At 47.9% G+C, this 20,339-nt stretch overlaps 2 protein-coding genes across 2 annotated transcripts in view; one reads left to right on the top strand and one right to left on the bottom strand.

Annotated features, from left to right (window-relative positions):
• Positions 1-307: 307 nt before the first annotated feature.
• LOC131294334 (uncharacterized) lies at positions 308-4,250 on the bottom strand. The gene is made up of 4 exons (XM_058322380.1): positions 4,130-4,250; positions 3,088-4,069; positions 2,906-3,010; positions 308-2,751 (listed from the first exon to the last, which is right to left on the bottom strand). The coding sequence occupies exons 1-4, from the start codon at positions 4,163-4,165 to the stop codon at positions 308-310; spliced, it is 3,567 nt and encodes a 1,188-aa protein (XP_058178363.1). The 5' UTR covers positions 4,166-4,250.
• Positions 4,251-4,939: 689 nt separating this feature from the next.
• The window catches only part of LOC131282013 (eukaryotic translation initiation factor 5B), a 70,328-nt gene continuing 54,928 nt past the window's right edge, over positions 4,940-20,339 (top strand). Inside the window, exons 1-3 of the mRNA XM_058311395.1 lie at positions 4,940-5,240; positions 5,341-8,190; positions 8,276-8,408. Of these exons, the coding sequence (XP_058167378.1) occupies positions 5,182-5,240; positions 5,341-8,190; positions 8,276-8,408 (3,042 nt within the window). The 5' untranslated portion in view covers positions 4,940-5,181. The remainder of the gene's footprint in view (positions 5,241-5,340; positions 8,191-8,275; positions 8,409-20,339) is intronic.

The following is a 20,339-nucleotide window of genomic DNA, read 5'->3' as shown; positions in this document are numbered from 1 at the left end:
TAATGACTCTCGTTACATATGATGATTTCGTTTGAGCTTTAACATTTTTAAATTTTATTTTTATAACATTGCATTTTTTATCGGTTTACGTTTCAAAAGATCGTATGGTGGATCGTTGAAAATCATTCGCAAGAAAAAGGCAAACGGTTGATCAAAACGTGCATAAGAAATACTTTATTAAACATAAATATGGAACAATGATAGTTCGACTGGTACAAATCACACGGCAAAAACAGTCTTATGAGCTACAAAATGGACGAAAGCGACAAAGCGCTGGCAAGCGGTAGACCAATTGGCCACCGCGACATCACTTTCCGTAGTGTATCTTCACTGGAATGCTAATTTTTTCGTTCTCAATATACACCACCACAAACATTGGCTGCTGTGCGGCGGCCCCGAGCGGCTGCAGGTGCTGCAGGGAAACGTTGACCACCACCTCCTGTCCGGGGCGGATATGGCCCTCGGACGGGGACAGCCGGAACAGCTGTCGATAGTTGGAGTTCAGCTCGAAGTACTGCGCCGTGTAAAAGTTGCTCTTGATGACGAACTGTTTGGTGCGTTCGGTGGACGCCCGAAACTCCAGTACCGTTGGTCGCACGGACCACGATTCCCCACTGTCCGGCCGATGTATGCCGAGGGACGCTGTGGCGCTGCTGGTGCCCGTGACTGGCACCATCGGCATCGGTGAGATGCCATCGTCCTGCGGAAGATGTGGCGAGCCGCCCGCTTCCGAGCTGGCGTACATCGTTTTGAACAGCGTGCGGTTGTCATCGGCCAGCGAGAGATCGAGCATCGTATCGTCCAGCGCTCGGTCGACGGTCAGCACGAGCTCGTACTCGCGGAAGGTCAAGAACAGCTCGTGGATCGTGTCGAACACGTGCTCGGAGAACAGATGCAGCCCGTCCTGTTCCTGCTCGTCGCCGAACGGATGACAAATCGTCTCCAGGGCGCCCATCTTCGGATCGTGCAGATTGTTCTTGCGTGCCATCGCGACGTTCCTGCGGATCCGGTGCCTCGTCGGTTCGTCTCCCCAGAGAATGTGCAGGTTGGTGATGGACAGCACGTCCACCTGCTTCTGCAGGATTTTGGCGATTTCCTGGCGGCGCGGTTTGAACACGACCTTAATGTGGGCGTAGCTGTTCGGCGGGATGATCGTGCGTTGCGGCTGCACGTACACCGCGGTGGCGAGTAGCGCCTGGTCGAGACCCTTCTTGTCGATGCCGATGCGCGCGAACGCCGGCAGGCTGCCCTTGTTGTACAGCGAGAACGACTTCTCGAGCGGTCGGCCAAGGTTGCGCGCACTACCAAGCTCGAGGAACGGTCCACTCGGGCCCTTCTGGATGCCCTCAATCTTGATCGATGCCTCCCCACCGTACCCGAACAGGCTGACCACACGCTGGACGTGCATATCGTTCGGTGGATGAAACGACAGCGCTCCGATCGCCGGCCCGATCACGGTGGGACAGAAATCGACCGTGATTGTGCGACATTCCTGGCTCTGGAGCGTTAGCAAACCGTTCCGCTCCGTGCCACACAACTGGAACCCGGGACCGACGATGACCGCCTTGACCATCAGTTTGCGGTTCGAGGTGTTCTTTATTTGCATGGTCTTTTTCTCACTCTTTCGCAACCGCGTACTGCCCCACGATAGTTCGCTGTGGGTCGCTTTCAACGGCAGCGTCCCATCTCCCCGGTGGCTCCACTCCGTGCTGCCCGAGCACTGGGAAGCCGAGCGGGAAGGAAGTCCCGCGGGTACGGGCAGCTCGTACTCATACTGTGTCGAGGCACCGGACGACTTTACCGGAGTTGTTCCTCTGGCCGGCGACGAGTACGGGGATCGATTCGGCGCCCGAGGTTCCGGCGAAAGATGGGATTTGCTCAATATACTCCTAACAGGGGGTGCATTCCTCGGCTGTGAACTTTTCGGCGTCTCGTAATACTCGCCGATATCGAAAGGATGCTTCCTCGGATGCGCCTCGTTCTGCACAACGATCGCACTACCACTAACCGCCTGCAGCTCTTCCCGGTTAGAAGGAGATTTGGAGCGCGGATGTAGCTCCGCCACCGGTACGGTCAGCTCCATCCGTTTGCCTCCGTTTGCCAGCTCATGGCGGGTGGCGGAGGACGAACGGCGCTTGCGGTTCGGCTTGGCGATGGGACGATCGCTGAAGATGTTCTTCTGACACAGCGGTGAATCTTTGATCCGCGGAATCGACGGCATGTCCATGTACTCTTCCGAGAGCTTTTGCGCCGTCGAAACGCGGAACGTACCGACGAGTGCCGCCGGTTTGTGCTTCGTGCTCATCGCCGGGGTCGTCGGCATCGACGGGTTCAATCTATTGCTTTGACCGCAGCCGCTTTGGGATGGCGACGATGGTAGCGTGTCGGAAGATTTGGGGCTGGATGTTTTCGATATCGGAAGCACCGGCATGCCAGATGAGGAATCTAACAACGACTCGGAAAAGCTCAGTGTGTCCGCGAGTTGTTGTTGCTCATACGGATACTCGTCCATCTCGTGTTGCTGCAGGTGTTGCTGTTCTTGAGCACCTCCGGAACGGGACACCCGGGGTTGCTGTATGCTTTTCGGATCTCTCGGTGCCGGTTTCGGAGTAAAGTTGCTATAAGATTTAGGCAGTGCGCTCGCCTTTACATGCGCTCTGTTGGAGGCCATGTTATGCTCGGACTTGGTTCGCTGAACTTGTTCCAGTTTGTGAATAAAATTATGCGGTGAGGCTTCCAAATCCATCGAAACTGCAAACGATCGGACGAATGATCAGTAAATGTGCCATGCATTTGTTTCACAATGCAATGGAATATTTGTAAAATTATCCTTGTTTTCCTCCCTTATTAACGACCAAGTGAAATGCAGTTTTTTTTTAAATATAGAATCGTTTCAAATACTCACTTATTGCCTTGGTAAGATACGAGACACTTAGTGCATTTTCTTTGTTTTCCTTATCGTCCTCCTTATCCAACTCTATCTTAGCGATCGCTTGACTTCGTGGACTCTCTGTGAATGAACAATTGAACAATGTATGCATTCATCTAGCTATGTTTGGCAGGGAAATTTGTGCATCTCGTACATACCAATATCATTCGTCATGTCGATCAGTGGAAGAGGTCTGCGCTTCGGGGGGCTTTTATCACCAATCATGCTCTTCAGGTTGTCGGACATTTTATTGAAATAGTGGCCCACCGAGCAGACGCTTCCTTCATTGCCGTCCCCGTTGTCTGTGTTGTAGTTGCGCGAGGTATCGTCCTCCTGGGCCAAGTATCCGGAAAAGCACGAGAAATCGACATGATCCTTCAACTGCGGCTTACGGGCGCCCTTCATCGGGCTCGGCTGATGTAGTTTCGCATTCATTTCGGGTATGGTGGCGTTTTCCTGCTCCCAAGCCATCTCGTCCGCCAGCAGGCGAGCCTCCATACTTTCCGCCACCTGAAAGCTGTCCTCCTCCATCTGGCTCAGTTCGTTTATTTTGTCCCTCATCCAGCTGCTCTCGAAGGCCGGCTGTGTAATGCTCCAGGGGTCCTTGTCGGTCGCTGGGATAGGACCCGAGGAGGGCAGTGAAGCGAGCGAATCACGAGACAACTTGCTCATGTCCGCGGTTCTAGGTAGGCTTAGATCCGCTATCTGACGCCCACTGAACTCATCGTGTACGCTTGCAACCGTCTCCCGAAGCGATTTACCCATGGAGCGTATGTTATCGGCGAAGCTGGAAGCCAATATTTCCTCGATTCCGGCCGATAGAAATTTACTCGGGTTCGGTCTCCCATCGGCCAGCGACGGTTGTGTGTTCATGGTCGAGCGCGCCGCAATCTCTTTCGGTTCGAACGTGTACTTACTCGGTGTGGTGACCATGTGGATGGTTTTTTCTTCCTCCAGCTCGGTTATGTTGAGTGACTTCTGTTGGGGTGAAACTTCCGAGGCGGCCACCGGGAAGGCGTACATGGAAGCGTTTGTCGATGGCGGATGCTTTGGCGATCGTTGATCCTTCAAATGACGCACTGTTTGTGGGCTAATATCGTTTGCTTTCCTGATGGCCTGCGCTGCAAGCAATCGCTGGCGCTGTTGGGGGATAAAGAATGTTAGGTACGACAAACAATACTTGATCGCTTTGCATCATACTTTAAGCGCATCCGATACTGTTGTTGCTCGATCCATTGTAAGTTACTTCTGTGCAATCTATGCTGTTATCGTACGTTGGCAAATAATTCACTTTTCGTTCTATTGCACCAATGTATAATTCGCGTTTAAAACTAAATAAATGCAAAAATCCTCAACTTAAACAAAGACCACAATGTTCGTTGTGAAGCAGAGATGGCGACCGTTTATTTTCACTGTTGCTTCAAGCGGGACTGTTTGAAATTTTGACTGATTTGACGTTTGTCAAAACAGGGAACTAGTTCCAGTGGAACTATGAGTTCGCTAATTACTGTGCCAAACTTTACTCGCGTGGATGCCATATCTCGAAGATGAAACATAGTTTGTAGGTATTTTGTGGAAATTCAACTGAAATGGTTTCATAAAATATTCTAAACTATTTTAGAAAGGCCACTTATTTTTATAGATTACTGTTGCAAGGATCTCAACGAATATTTACTAGCTTTGTACGTACAATATATCACTAGCCGCCTGGATGACATGACGACAAAGGTATCTGTACCTACATTTCATTCAAATGTTTATTTCATAAACTAAAGATTGAGGAAGAATAATTGTTACATCAAATTGTTTGCCTTCAACAGTCCTTTCATTAGAGGGGTTAACTGTTAAAATTGGTCGAGGCACCAAAAAGTTATTATCAAATGAGCTATTTCTGCCATTATTTCAGGCTGCGACCAAGGTTTTTGAAGCTTTTGAAGCAAAGTTTGACGTAATTTGTTGTTCTGTCAAAGTGACGTTCTCCAAATTAGCCAAAGTGTTGTGGAAAGTAAAGTGAATTTTGCGAAAGGATAGTTTGTGCCGCTACTTGCGCGAACAACGTGTCACGTATTCAAAACAGGATTGATTTAGAAATTGGCCACAGTACCAAATCATTGTTGTTCGGTAAACACAACGGTACAGTGATAGAGTACCGTGCCATTCACCCTGTCGCAACAAATATTTTCAGCGTTGGGGTCGCTCGAAAGCGAAATCTCCTTTTCCGGTGGTTTACGTGTGCGGAAACCTAGAGGACGATGGGAAAGGCTAAGAAGGGCAAGAAGGAAGCAGCGGCTGGTGCTGGTTTGGAGGAAAAGTACGTCGTTCTCAAATGTGAAAGCTTATGATGCCGATAGTTCGGCGTGGGCTTCGGAAAGCGCAATAAAAATCTCACATGTCCTTTTTTTTCCTTCTAGCACCAGCGATGTCGAAACGGTCCCGCAAACGGATCTAACCGAAATCGAGGTGGAGAATCGTAAAAATGATAAGAAGTCTAAAAAGGATAAGAAAGTGAAAAAGGCTGCCTCCGACAGTGACAATGACGAGGAGCATGAGGAGGTGACCGCGGTGGCAGAATCGATGAAGAAGCTGGCTGTGTCGAAGAAAAAGGACAAAAAAGCCAGCGAGCCGGTGGAGCAACAGGCCGTTGGAGGTGCTGGTAGTGACTCCGGGGATGGCGAGAATGATGGCAAGGAAAAGGAAGTGAAAAAGAAGAAGGGTGCCAAGTCGGGACCGGTCGGATTTTCGTTGCTCATGATGGACGACGACGACGACGATGACGACGATGGCGATGATGAGAAGCCAGAGGAAGTGGTGCGCAAGCAATCGGCCGACGGTAAGGAAGGCAAGGGAAAGAAGACCAAGGCACCACAGACCAAGAAGGAACCTCCGAAGGACGACGACGAGGATGGTGCGGCAAAGGGTGGCAAAAAGGGAAAGAAGAAGAAGAAGAAGGCTGATGAGGATGATGATGAGATCGAGCGGATGCTGGCGGAACTCGATATGGAATACTCTGGGCAGAAGCCGGCAGCTACGGAGCAGCAACCGGAGGCACAGCAGCCAGAGAAAGTGGACAAGAAAAAGGATAAGAAAAAGAAGAAAGATGAACCAGTTGCTGCGGAAGTGGAGAAAGAAGCCCGGTCGGAGGAAGCCGATGACGGTGTTCGTCTGAAGACGGCAGCTGAAAAGAAGAAAGAAAAGAAAGAACGTCAGAAAGCGGCCGCTAAGCAACAGGATGACGATGAGGATGCTGGTAAGGAACCGCAAGAGAAACCATCTGTGGCGCCGGAAGTGGAACCGGCCTCCGCCGAAGGTACCAAGAAGACTGGCAAAAAGAAGGGTAAGAAGGAAGAAACTGCTGTCGTCGAAGAATCTACCCCAGCGGATGCCCCGGCGAAGGAAGTCAAGGAGCCCGAGGGAGAGAAGGCCGAGAGTGGTGATGGAGCGGCCGGTGATGGTAAGAAGAAGAAACCGAACAAGGCAGCCCTAGCGGTCATGCAGGAACGCTTGAAGGCGATCCGGGAAGAGGAAGAGCGCCTGCGAAAAGAGGAAGAAGAAAAGCAAAGGCTCGAGGAGCAGGCCGAGGAGTACCGGTTAGAGCAGCTCCGGTTGGAACAGGAAAAGAAGGAAAAGAAGAAGCAACGGGAGAAGGAACGCAAGGAGCGACTGAAGGCGGAAGGTAAACTGCTATCCGCAAAGCAAAAGCAGGACCGGGCCCGAGCTCAGGCCATGCTGGAGGCACTGAAGGCGCAGGGCATCGAGGTTCCCGAGGCGACCGGTGAGCGCCGCATGCGCCCCGGTACGCGCATCCGTCCGAAGAAGAACCAGGAGGCGAACAAGGACGCTGACGACTCGAAGGAAACAACGCCAACCGGTGACGACGGCAGCAAGGAGGGAGAGTCAAAGGTAGAGGAGAAGCCGAAGGAAAAGGAGATAAAGGAATCGTGGGACGCGTCGGACAGCGAGGAAGAGGAAGTGCCGGAAGCGAAGGGCGACGAGAAAGACAAGAAAAATGCAGCCGGTACGTTAAGCCAGCAACAGTCGGTTGAATCGAAGGACAGCCGTGGATCCGATGATGAGGACGATGATGATGATGGCGATGATGGTTCCGAAGACGACGATGATTCCGACGACGATGACGATGAGGACGATGATGGATCGGAAGCGGAAGGAAACTACCACCAGCGCGAAGCGGAGAAAATGCGCCAACGAGCGCTGGATCGTATCGCTAAGCGCACGCAGGATGCGGAAAAGAAGAAAACGTTGGAAATTTTGCGCGCCGCCGTCGTCTGTGTGCTCGGGCATGTGGACACGGGCAAGACGAAGATCCTGGATAAGCTGCGCCGCACGAACGTGCAGGATGGCGAGGCGGGCGGTATTACGCAGCAGATCGGTGCCACGAACGTACCGGCGGAGAACATCAAGGAGCAGACCAAGTTCGTGAAGGGCTTCCAGGAACTGGAGTTCAAGCTGCCCGGTCTGCTGATCATCGATACGCCCGGGCACGAGTCGTTCAGTAATCTGCGCTCCCGCGGGTCGTCCCTGTGCGACATTGCCATCCTGGTGGTGGACATTATGCACGGACTGGAACCGCAAACACTCGAGTCGATCAATCTGCTCAAGTCGAAGCGGACGCCGTTCGTGGTGGCCCTGAACAAGATCGATCGGCTGTACGACTGGAACACGATGCCCCGCAAGGACGTGCGCGACATCCTGAAGGGACAGGCGTCCAACACGCTGCTCGAGTTTACGCAGCGCACGAAGGAAATCATTGTCCAGTTCGCCGAGCAGGGCCTGAACGCCGCGCTCTTCTACGAAAATCCCGACCCGAAGACGTACGTGTCGCTGGTGCCGACGAGCGCCATCACGGGCGAGGGCATGGGCAACCTGCTGTTCCTGATCGTGCAATTCTGCCAGAAGCAGCTGGCCAAGCGACTGATGTATAGCGAGGACCTGCAGGCGACCGTGCTGGAGGTGAAGGCGATCCCCGGTCTCGGCACGACGATCGATGCGATCCTCATAAATGGCAAGCTGCGGGAGGGTGACACCATGATCCTGGCCGGTACCGAGGGCCCGATCGTTACGCAGATCAAGGCCCTGCTTATGCCGCAGCCGATGAAGGAACTGCGCGTGAAAAATGCGTACGTCGAGCACAAGGAAATTATGGCCGCGCAGGGTGTGAAGATCGCCGCGAAGGAGCTGGAGAAGGCGATCGCGGGGTTGAATTTGCAGATCGCCCAGAAGCCGGATGAGGTGGAGATTTTTAGGTAAGTAATTTACGCGAGCCGCAGCTAACGATGGCCTGCTGGTGCGACGATGCTGTTGGCTAACGAATCGATGTTCTATTTTTAGGGATATAGTGGCTCGTGACTTAAAATCCGCCCTGAACAGTATCAAGCTTAGTGACCGTGGTGTGTACGTGCAAGCTTCAACGCTAGGTTCGCTCGAAGCATTGCTAGAGTTCCTGCGTACGTCGAAGATTCCGGTGAGTCGATGCTTTCATTATGTGCATCTTACTTTTAGCTGAGACGGTCCCACTGGGGGGTTTTGTAGACCTTGTCTTGGATAAAACTTTCTGAAATTGAAATATGTTTGGCCCAATACTGTTAGAATACATTCTTTATTATTGTGCAAATTTTTTTACATCAAATCCTTCACTCATTTCCTCGAATGGAATGTGTAGATCAGAACATCGTGGACAAGCTGAAATTTGACCGCACAACAAACAAGCATTTATCGAATTTTGGTTTAATAACATCCCGACATTCCACAACGGATGATTGCCGTTTAACATCAGTTTTTGAAATATTTACCAAAGGATAAAAATTGTAAGGACATCGTATCGGTTCTTTAATTTCAAAGGCGATTGAGTGTTCAGCGGCTTTGCTGTGCCTTGCGTTCCCAGTCTCTTCGACCCACCGTGTATACCGGTTGCATACATTTCGGCGCTCAGTTCGAGATGCTAATGCAGGCTGAAAATAATAAGATTTATTCAAACTTTTCCGAAGCATAAACCGATACTATGTGCAAATTAAGTGTATCTTTACATTTGTTTTTAACTATTTATATTTGGTCATTTTATTGGCAAAACATGTATTTTGTTTTTTGAGAAAAGAACGATATGCACTCCACAATACCAATCATAAATTTGTGGTTGAACGCCACTAAAACAAACTTTATGCAAAAGTCGCTCCAATGATGAATGGAGAAAGATCTCAATATCTTATATTCATCGGTTTGCCTTGTTTGCATCACACCCGCCTGTAAAATGGTTTCCAAAACGCTGTACCGAATGCTAGGCATTTTTTTCCAAGAAGAAGCATATTCTACCGACACGACGGTTTTTGATTACTCGATCAAGCGTGCTGAGCGATAACCAAAACGGAAGGCAGCGTAACCGGTAGCAGTGAAAACATTTATCTAGCAGTTTTAATCTCTCAATGTTTGCCTACCTTCTTTATTTGCCGTTCCGGTACCCTTCCGAGCGAGATGCTTCGTCAGCGGTTCGTTGCGTTGTGTCCAGCGAGTGGTTGACTGCATTGCGTCCCACGAATGCGTTCAACTGCTCGGAAGTGCAGTAGCTCCGGGGCACACAAACACACAGTACACAAAACGAAAATAAAAAAAAAAACAGTCCGATGTAAATCGGCTTATCCTCTTACCCTCGGTCGGAAGATAAAGCCATAAGCGTTTCCTGAACCCGTATGACTTCCACCCGGCATACAAGCGACGGAGCGAAGCTGGGACGCTAGTCTTCGTTTTGCTATTAATGCTGAAGCTGAACGCTGTGCGGGAGGACCGGCACCGTTCGGTGTCTTCTTTCGACACTCAGAGCGATCAGCTTTACGATAGGGTAAAGGACAACAGGCAACATGAATAACCGGATCGCAAGAGCGCCGACCCGTTCTGCGGGATGCTGCTATATCCCCAGAAGACAACATTGAACCTCCCCGGAAGGAATGCGCGGAAGTGGACGTGGGTAAAGCTGATCAAGAAGGTGGACGCGACGATTATAGGTCCGATTGGATGCGGCTTACGGATGCGTAACACAGGGGTTTTTGTGAATAGGAATTCCTCATGCTGTTGCTAATCCGTTTATTTCCCTTCAAAGTTTACAAACACACGCAGAATATGTTGAACACAAGAAGAAGATGTTTCGTGTGGACGATTCGTTTCAGTCTACCAGTTTTGGGTTGCTCCGGAGCATCGTGCCTCCTACATGCTTGTGTCACGATCGACCAAAGAATCAGTCTTGAAGGCTTAATACAAAACACATTTCTTGTACCATCTAAATGAAAACGAAACGATTTAACACGATGGTGTTTTGTTTATCGACGTTTTTAAAGCAAAGACGGAAGGATACTTTTTTTTAAATAACTGTAGAAAACTCATATATTATTGCATTATTATATCAGTGTAAAAAGCTGATGAGTTTTCTAATTTTTAATTTCAAAAGTCTTATTCTACTACACACTCTTTTCATTCGTCGATCCACCGATGTCGGATTCGACTTGTGACTTTAGTTAACCTCTCGATTTACGCTTCTAGCTGCATGTTAATATCGTTTACGCTCAATACCTACACGCGTTCGTGGTATAAGGATTCCTTCAAGGTGACTTTTTGCGATGAATGAAACAGATCTTCCATTCAACAGATACGATACCTGCGACGATACGATTTCAATACTTCCGTTTGTTGGTTAATCGCTACCATCTCGGTGGACGCCTTGTGATATTCCTGTTTTTTTTTCATTTTTGCCGTTCTGACTTCTATTGGAGGCAACACACCATCATACTTTTGCAGTTCATCATCCTTCATCATCGTTCGGGGCCACCTTCGGGTTTGCTGGTTATGGGATTGTGTCGTTGAAAATATTTGCGTTTTTCATTCGCTGGACTACTTGAGCTACCCATGCGTATGTGTGGCTGTGTGTGTTGGCGCGACTGATGAATTTACATGGGCGTACCGCACGGTGCAAAATATGTTGTCCGAGCTTACGGCTTTCGGGGATATCTTTTTATACTTTTTTTATTACTGATTTAATGTTGTCTTGCTCCCACTTCCTTCTCGAGAGCTTTTGCGACCAAGAAGGAGGAGAGTACACGTCCGCGAACAACGTGCAATTGACAAACGTCACATCCGGCGAACTCTGTCGTGGGCAATCCCGTTTGCCGGGACCGTGTCCGTTCACTATCGATTCAGATACGGGCCGCTCGGTTTCGTCTTAAACATTTGTTTTTTTTTCCTCGATTTTCGCCGTTGTTTTGTCATCCACGGGCACCCGTGGGTAACTTTTAGTGTTTCATTAACGGCTCGTGCGTTCGCGTGTTGACTTTTGGCTAATATTTGTCCACCGGGGGACCGGGCGGCCAAATCGGTCGGTGCTTAGCAGGCGGAGGGGGGTGCACGAGGGTGCGAAAAACTGGCCAGAGAACAGTGGTTCGCTCACGCACCAGGGGTGTGTGAGTCATTGCGTGTTCTGTTTTTCGACTCTACTAATAAGACATCAGGGGTGGGAAAGCGGCCCGGACTGTTTACCTGCCGGCGTCTTGGGTATTTAGCGGGCCACTCCATTCATCCGGCACCCGTGCGCTCTGTACATCGGGGCTGGGCGGATGGTAACGGTGGGTGTGGCGTACTTTAACATTCATATGGAACGTGGTCGAGAATCGACTTGAGGATAGTTACTGTGGTTAACTTCAGTATCATTAGCAAAGTAATTTGGTACTGATGGTTTGGATCAAAACTAAAATCATGGAAAAGCGCTCCAACATGTAAAATATCATTTTTAGGCATTTGATGGAAAAAGAAAATTAAAACTATTTGGTTCCCTATTCAAAATCTTGTAATTTACATATTTGTTTATTGTTTAGAGCTATTATTTTAAGATTAGTAAACTGTACAAAACCGGGATAATATACGGAGAAGTGATAAATCTCTATGACTATGATAACGATTCAAATCCGGTGCTTTTCGAGTGTTCTGCTGATTGCTACAGCTTACTTTTAATCTTCCTCTTTTCTCTGGATTGTTTGTGCTTTAACCAAAAACTGTATGTTGTTAACGATTTAAAACGGCTATACCTGAATGCCTGTTAGTTTTCTATATTATACGGCTCCGATTTTTTGTCTTAATTGTTCTGACCGATCTGTTCAGAGTTGTCTTCCAATTACCCTTTCCGTTTCGCTCGTGTTATCTTATGTGAATTTTTGCATTTTGATCACAAAAAAATAATGCAATGCCGAGCAGCAAAACCGATTCCAAAACCGAATTCACATTCCAAAACGGAGTCGTCCGTTCCGGGCTTCGACTGGACGGAGAGGATTTGTGAATTCCTCTTGTTTTATTGATCATTTTTGTCACCAACTGGGGCTGTGTTACGAGCGATTTCGTTCGACCGGAAATCGACGCGAAACGGAGCAGTCTAAAATGGTCCATTTTTAACACTTTCTGCTTAGCAAACAAGAAATCTGAACGACCTAAAAAAAACGAATACGAAAATTAAAACGGTTACGATCTTCGGCGAGGTGTGATCGACGTTCCATTTTGTGGAATGCTTTCAACGCCTCCTCGCTAGTCGTCCGGGGTAGAGGAATTCAAGGACGAGCGAGAGAAGATACGCCATAGCAGGGAACATCGGTTTTCGTGACGTTTCTGTTGGATTAGAGAAGATGGCTGGGATAATTGAAGTGATCGATCTGATTTGCATATTGATCAAACATTTCTGTTTTCATGTTCTAACCAATGTGAAATGTTAAAATATACATTTATCCGATTGGAATTTGTTTTGATTGAAGTTAGTATGTAGTAATGTAGGAAGCATAACTACTGTAACTATAGGTGTAGCATTTTATTTTGTGTACTTTGAAGGCGTCCCTTTGGATTCCGACGATGATTGAATCGCTCTTAAATTATGAAATATCGTGCTACACCTTTATGTCTAATATTAAACTCATGGAGTGTTAAAACGGGTTGTTCAATCGCTAGCCGGGGTCGATCAAAAGATCCCTGATTTATTTCACTGCTCCATTAGTTGTCAGAAGATATCGTCCGGTCAAGTGGTCCGTATTCTCCTTGCCAATTGTCATTTTAAAAATTGGATATTTGAGCTTTTGTCAACTTTCTCCATAATTTTCGGAGTCTCTAGAGTGATAGCTTGCATCAAGTGGTTGATGCCCGTCTTGTAGTCTATGCAAGTTATGTTGATGTGGAGATTGAAGTTTCTCAAAGTCTACCGTTGTGTGCATTTGACGTCCGCATTCGATAGAAATTACGTGTTGCCTTACAACCCATGCAATATCGCCTATAGAAACGGTATAACGCCTGGTTTGAGTTGGCGAACGAATTGCGAGACTGTGTGTCTCAACGGTGGTGGTTTGGCCACAGGGAAAGGTTCCTCCTCCACGCTGGAGAATGCTTTCAACCGTTGGGTTGAACGACGCACTGTCGTAGGTGTCGGCGGGTTTGTCGAAACGCACGGCGGGATGAGATAGACGGAGACGGAGTTGGCGCGCATAAATCGATGGCCCGGCCAGTGCGTCGTGCCCGGACGTCGTAGGTGGTGATGTCGAACGATGGTGTGAATGATTGGAAGCGAGAGAGTGTGTGTTTCAGTAATGAGCTTATTTTGCGTTCGTGGGTTGTCTGGAAGGTATGGAACAACCCTCGACACTTCGCCATCTGGTGCCGTTTTGGGAGATTTTTGTCGGTCAAATCTACGCTAAAATCTCTCAAACCGATTGTTTAAATACTAGAATTATGTTTCTGAGGTTTTGAAGGAATCCGTTTCTAGAACAATGCTGTATAGAAAACGATTCTCCCCCTTTACTCTTTCCCGACACGGACAACATGATTTTGCGCGTGGTTTCTTGGTACCTAAGTGTTACTAAATAAATCCAGTCTATTTTTAAGCCTCCCTTCACTTACTGATATTAAATCGTTTACTGAGCAATTGGTACCAGTAGTAATTGACAATTAGCTGAATGTGATAGAGGGTCTTCGATGTGAACTGGTCAGCGCTATCATTTTCTCCGAGTTTGTTGTTCAGCGTCTATCAGCTTCTTAGGGCTTGTTGTTGTGTGTGCGAGCTTGTATTTTGTGTCAGAACGAAAATCCAAAACAAACCCTGACCAAAACGGTGTGGGGGCAGCAGTGGAGAGGAAAGACGAGGATTGGCTTATTGCTGTTTAATGACGCTTAACTGTCTGCACTCCTAGTACGACCTCCTCTCGCGGGGTCGTGTAAACATTGTAATGGGCCTGTCCGTCAACTGGCCACTGGTAACGCTGATAACGACCGGAAACGGTCCACTATCACCTGCGGTGGCAGGAACGGCAACAAACATAGGCACAGAGGTCGTTTGTGTTCGAATCGAACGTCTATCGGGCAATCAATTGGTAGTTTGAATAGATTATTCTCGGAAGAAAGCAAAAACAACATCGTTGAAACCATTTTCATCATTACCATTATCATAAACATTGAACGTAACCCAGTGCACAATATTGTTTGAAACAATTTCTTTTAGCCCATATACGTTATGAAAGGAAACTTGTTGCCTTAAAATGTAAACTATTACAATTTTAATGGTTTTAAACAAGCAAGACTTGCTCAGCGTTGTTCAAACAGTTGCGAAGACGTAACGAGCTCTGATGGGAAGAAATATCATTCAAGTGAAAACACAAACACACACACACTCGGGGACGATAAAGCATGAATGAATTGCCAAGTGGAGCACACCCCCTAGGAACACTAGGGCCTGTTTACCGAACGAGGACAGGCCGGGAAGTGGGTGAAACGCTGACGACGAATCCCCTATCATTTGGAGATGGGAAAGCTGCTGCAGCTGCGCGGGGGCTGGTTTGCACCGTCGGCGTTTGGGGCGGATCGAAATCGGCGGGGTCGCCACCACACACCAACAACACGAGGTGGCAGGGTGTTGTTTCTCACGTTTTTGGCTCGGGGTTGGCGTTGGGCAACCCCTTGGGCGGTTGCCGTGCGCGATCCCTTCTTCGCAGTAGTTGCAGCAGCTCGCGGACGCGCCCGGTCATCACCAGGGACCAGGACATCGTAACGGACGTTGGGCACTAAACGTTGGCTGTTAGCGTGCGCTGGCGGAAGCAATCGTTAAAAACCAGGGCTGCCCTGGTGCAGTGGAACAGAAAACACCTCCCGCTTCTCTTCTCGTCACGCCGGTGGTTGGAAAACCGGGACGATCTGGGATGGACAAACTATTCGTTCCCGTTTTGTGAGCGGATTGATAAGTCGCTAGAGCTACATACACAGCTGATGGATTCGTCTTCAACTGTTACCAGAACAAATGTTAGGACTACCTTCCTGTAAACAGTTTTTCCTCTCTGAAAGGGTAATTTCTTAGCATAGACGCATAGATGTAATGGCTCCGTATCAGTTTGCATCCGATCGCATCATTTTGGTGTGCTGTCAACGCTGTCTCCTGACACGCATCACAGTCTACTGGATGTAAACAAATAACAAATGGAAAGTAAACAAATTTCAGGGTGCGTTGCTTTTTCACAGGGTGGGTTCGTACGAAAATTCTAATAAAGATTGAAAAACAGTACGGCTATATACGGAGGAACTGGTGCAACCGCGCCGGTCGTAAAGCGGTGCGACACCGTGAATTGTGCGGAATTGAGTGTTAATGTTCTTCATGAAAACATTATTACAGATTATCTTCGATGTTCGATTGAAAATCCCAACCCAAAATTAGCATCGAAAAATAGGTATTAGTAACACGAATTCAATCACACCATTTTAAGACCATTTGGTTAAACCAATAATGAATAAAAAATTTATTATTTTTAACATCATTCGTAAAAAATAATCATTGCTCAATGTTCGAAAACCTTACTTAGAGTAAATAAATCGTATAAGCAATAGTTGTCAAACAATGTTTTACGAAAAAATATATTAAGGCAGCTTGGCAGTAAATGTAATACACTGTTTACGACTGTTTTCGGTCATGCCCACTCAGGCAGTACTTACTAGACTTTTTTCCCTTTATTGGCGTGGATAGTCGGTTCTCTTGTACAGGACAGGATCCGGTTTCGGTTTGGATTTATTTTATAAACAGTTGTACAACATTTTATTATTGTACAGTGTTACTTTTTCCACCAAGAGATTGCTTCCTGGCACTTTTCAATCCACGTACTTTTCACTGGCCTTACGTCTTCTGGTGAAGCAGCCCCATCCTAGCGACAAGTTGCCAAGTGGCCCCCGGGTACAATCAGGCGGTTTGCGAATGTTGCGGTCTGCGCGGTGGAGTGGCGGTTGGATTGTTTTGCTGAATGAAATGCATCGCCTTCGGAGTCCAACCCCCCCCCCCCTCTCCATCCCCTCTCCCATGGTCTCGTTTGGTTGCATAAAAGCCGGAGGAAAAGTGCAGCGCAAACGAACGACGATGAACGGCTTCGAAACACGTTACCATCAACAAGGTTGTGGTTTTCTTTTTTCGGCTTGCGTCGATAAGAAGCGAGAAGAAGCATGAATGAGTCCGCATACAAGGGGTTACCCCTGGGGAAGGGAGGTAGTATGCACACCGCCTCCCCCTCAAGCCGCCGTAAGTCCCACTTTCCCGATGAACGGGAATCGCTTACGCGACAGCATTGCGGTGATGCAGTTTCGTCGCCATATTTGCGCCCCGGGATCGATCCAGATCTCTCGGTAGGGGCGAAAAAGGGCTCGCTGGCCGGGTTTATGTTCCATGCTGCCATGAATGAAGGTAAGAGGGGTGTAAGTTTCATTCACGAAAAAGTATCGAGGAAACGATACTGCGGTGCGGTGTGTCCTAGATTGCCGATTTTAGCTTCTCCCTCTTGGCGGACCGCGCTGTTTTATTCGGTTGGAGAAACGGTTTCCATCCGCGGACCGGTCACAAACATGTTTTCCCCGTTTAGTTATGCGGAAAATCTTCACTTTTACGACACCGGTGCGAAAGTTTACTGAACGGGCGTGCCTCTCTCTCTTATCGTCTTCGACGGTCCACGTCAAACGGTGGATGTTGTCGTGATCGTTTCATTGTTGCTTTTATCTGATCACCGGAACTGTGTCAGTGGTTGCGGGTTTCCAATGTGGTTCATACCGACTTGTTGTACGAATTTTTCCACCCGGGAACGATGTCATTTTTAAACCCAAGAATTTAGATCGTGTGAAACGAGAGTGGCCAAGAGGGTTGTCGCATTTTTGTCAAACTTTTGTGGATTGATGGTAAAGATTAAAGATTTGTTTTCTCCCATGTTTACTTGTTGTTCTCCATTTGTGTTTTTGCTCGAAAATTCGCTTCTAACTATGAACCTGCCCCACCCGTAAAAGGACGGACTGCGAATTATTTACGACTTGGGACGCGAGGCGGCTCTTCCGTTTATGAATGGAACTTGGAAAGAACGCAATTCCCCGGTGGAATGGGCTTTCTGGTTTTTTTTTTTGCGTTGACCATTTCGAACGGGGGGTTGACACTATACAGGGGTGAGCTCTTACCGGCGTCACACTCTAGTTGCTGCCGTGGCCCATCCGCCGTCCCGGCATCATCGGAGTCTGGTTGGGTTGGTCCGTTTTATGAATGGAGCAAACACTGCTCTATACGGAGGACGGGTTTGGAGATCGGCGGAGCGGAGGAGATCAACCGAAGTGAAACGGAGACGAGGGGATGGATGGGTGGCGGGCATCAGCATAACGGCGACGACTCAGTCCCATTCGATCCCTTCCATTCGTGGTCATTCACCGGTCGGTGGAAACAGGGAAGATTCCACCGTGTTGGTTTTTCTTTCCGGGCCTTGCTGTTGGTGTATTCTGCTTCTTCCCTGTCCGCTGGACAGTTGCCAGTTCCGCTCGGGAGCATTTCCTATATCCGTACGCAGAACGAATGCTTTTTGTCAGGTCGCGGTTATGGTTACGAAGAAGTGAGAACCTAGCCATCGTTCTGGAACTTTGCCGTGCGGGATAGGGTAGAGGAGAGTGTCGATTGCGCGGGATAGTTGGCCCCTGGCCAAGGGGTTTGGTTATGGGGCTTCGCGGGAACTTTTTTGCTCCGCCGATTTCCTGCCTGGTGCGCAATTGTGTGGGAAAGTGGGCGATGGATAGAACGTCGTGCTTTGAGGCGTTCCATTTGGTGCGTAGCGACTTTGGCACAGGTCTCCGCCATGAATGCCTTCAGTAGTTGGTGCTTTCTTTGTGTACAAACCTACCCAATCGTGTCGGCTAGGGTATCGGAATGTCGACAAGGTGGTCCTGCTTTTTTCTTTTCAATAGAAGTATAGTGAATAAGATAATTGGAGGAACTTTTCTTTGCACATGGTTTTGAAGATATAGTAAAATTAAAAGTTGAAACTCACTGTTTCGCCAAATCTATAAACCATATTGTGTACAGAGAGCTTCATCTATGTATAGTTTGAAAACAACCAACTCCAAGCACAAGCATCGGACATTTATTGTTATGAATATGTTGAATATCAAATTTTCCAAAGAGACGGTATTTGCTTCAGAAGGAATGGCCACATCTAAACAGAAATTTGTCAACCCAGTTCCCAGTTTTAAAGTCGTCAAGCAACTGTTCCTACAGTCCTATTCCCTACTTTTGATTCCTCTGTTTACAATTAGCACAAGTATAAAAGGAAGTCAGTCGATAAGATAAAAGCGATATACTGAGTATAGTACCCTTAAATATCGTTCCAAAATGGTTGAACATTATATTCGTGGCGACCATCGGTATGAACTGGGCGTACCCTGAAATCTAATCCAAAAAGAGTTCGCTGAACGCATTTCTTGAGAAAATTTTCAAACATTCTATGTGTATCATCATTTAGTTCTTTATAGAATACGTATAATCACAGCTTTTTTTCAAGGATTACACCTATGTTCTGTGTCACATAATTAATTCCAATTGCTAAGAAACTCATCAGAATTTGGTAATATTCCGGATGGCTATCATGGAACTAATTCTGTATAGTTCCCAGCCTCCGGGTTCTTTATATATCTCCTTATGAATGAGTAGATTCTAGGCAGAGCTGAATCCATCAAAACGATGAACTTTGTGGACTACATAGTAATGTGTATCCCTTAATTCTTGGGATAACAACCATTTAAACCCGTAATTGTCCACGGTATAGCTGTTGAACGCGTGGTAAACAATATGTCGATTGCTAATGCCATTCCAAATGATTATATCGACCATTTTGAAGTATTATTGCCGTAAAAGAGAACGATCATCTGAAGTAACTGGTACAACCGGAACGAGGTCCAACCCCAGCGTGGGTCTTCCGATGTGGTAAAACATTGTAATTCGCATCAATCACAGTTCATTCCGAACGGGATTGAAAGTAATTTTACATTTGCGCCCCCCTGTCTTCCCCTCTATGCCCTTTCCACACCGCTTCCTCATATGCGGCGGTAATAACGAGGAAGAATGTCAAGGCTTAAATGTAAAGTGCATTCGAATCGCGCTCGTACCACTCCCGGACTGAAGGTGCTTAATAATAATGTCATTCTAGGCGCAGTAAAACAAAAATAAAATGAATCCAAGCCTTCCCTTTCCCCTTTATTTTCCTTGCCGCACCTCCATTCCGTTCTACCAGGACATTGAATGGACCGTGCTGGCGACGCCGAACCTCGTCGACGCTGGTCACGTCTGCAACATTGCAGCTTTCAGTAGTGCCCTTGCACTCCACGACGACCGTGATGCAACCCTCGCATCCGCGTCCCCGTGGGGCCACTCCCATTCGCTGCTATCGAGTCGTCACGTCAACGCCATAAAGAGTCAAACTTTCGAACCGTTTCGAAACCGGTAACTGCATGCAGCTTATCCGTCCGTCCATCCGTCCGCCGCCTGCCCAATGTCATTGTGGTTCACGGAGGAGGAGGAGGAGCACTTTGAAGCACCAAAACGTACGGCTCGAATTACCTCCAAAGCTGCAGCAATGGCCACTGCAGTTGATTATGATGCCGTACGTGCGCAAATCCTTACCGGATCGGCGCTCATTACCGGGTTGTTGTGCCGAATCGTCGGAGCCATTCTCCGGTCTCGATCGTGAACGGATCGTGGCCAATTGTGGTTGCCGCCGAGATTTACAGCCACTCGCAACACCTTGACTGGACGCTGGCGGAATGTATGATTTGGGTATCTCTCGTGGTGTTGCAGTTGGAGAGCCGCTGGGTTTCGCCTCGTTATGATGGAAGGATGCAATGTGAACGAGTCTTTACTACCTTAGAGAAATGCAATTCTTTTTCGTTAAATCGTTCGGTGGTTCGTTAGCTAATATCTAACATAAGAGGAACTAGAAGAAGTGAGTGAATATCTCATATTCTGTTGTTACGTCGAAAAGCGTAACTTCTCAATTGTAATCGCTTCTTAAGATCAGTTTTCCGTGAAACATCATTATCGGTTCGCTAGACGTTTAAGTTGACT

The sequence above is a fragment of the Anopheles ziemanni genome, chromosome 2 (genome assembly GCF_943734765.1).
Source record: "Anopheles ziemanni chromosome 2, idAnoZiCoDA_A2_x.2, whole genome shotgun sequence".
NCBI classification, from domain to species: domain Eukaryota; kingdom Metazoa; phylum Arthropoda; class Insecta; order Diptera; family Culicidae; genus Anopheles; species Anopheles ziemanni.
This window is presented reverse-complemented; position numbering and strand designations above follow the sequence as displayed.

Bases quoted from the DNA above. Each gene is read 5' to 3' on its own strand.
- LOC131294334 (XM_058322380.1), bottom strand. From the start codon at position 4,165: ATGGATCGAGCAACAACAGTATCGGATGCGCTTAAA. The intron at 4,070-4,129 runs GTATGATGCAAA...ATCCCCCAACAG, and splicing joins CAGTATCGGATGCGCTTAAA to CGCCAGCGATTGCTTGCAGC. The intron at 2,752-2,905 runs GTGAGTATTTGA...GATCGTTTGCAG, and splicing joins GTATCTTACCAAGGCAATAA to TTTCGATGGATTTGGAAGCC.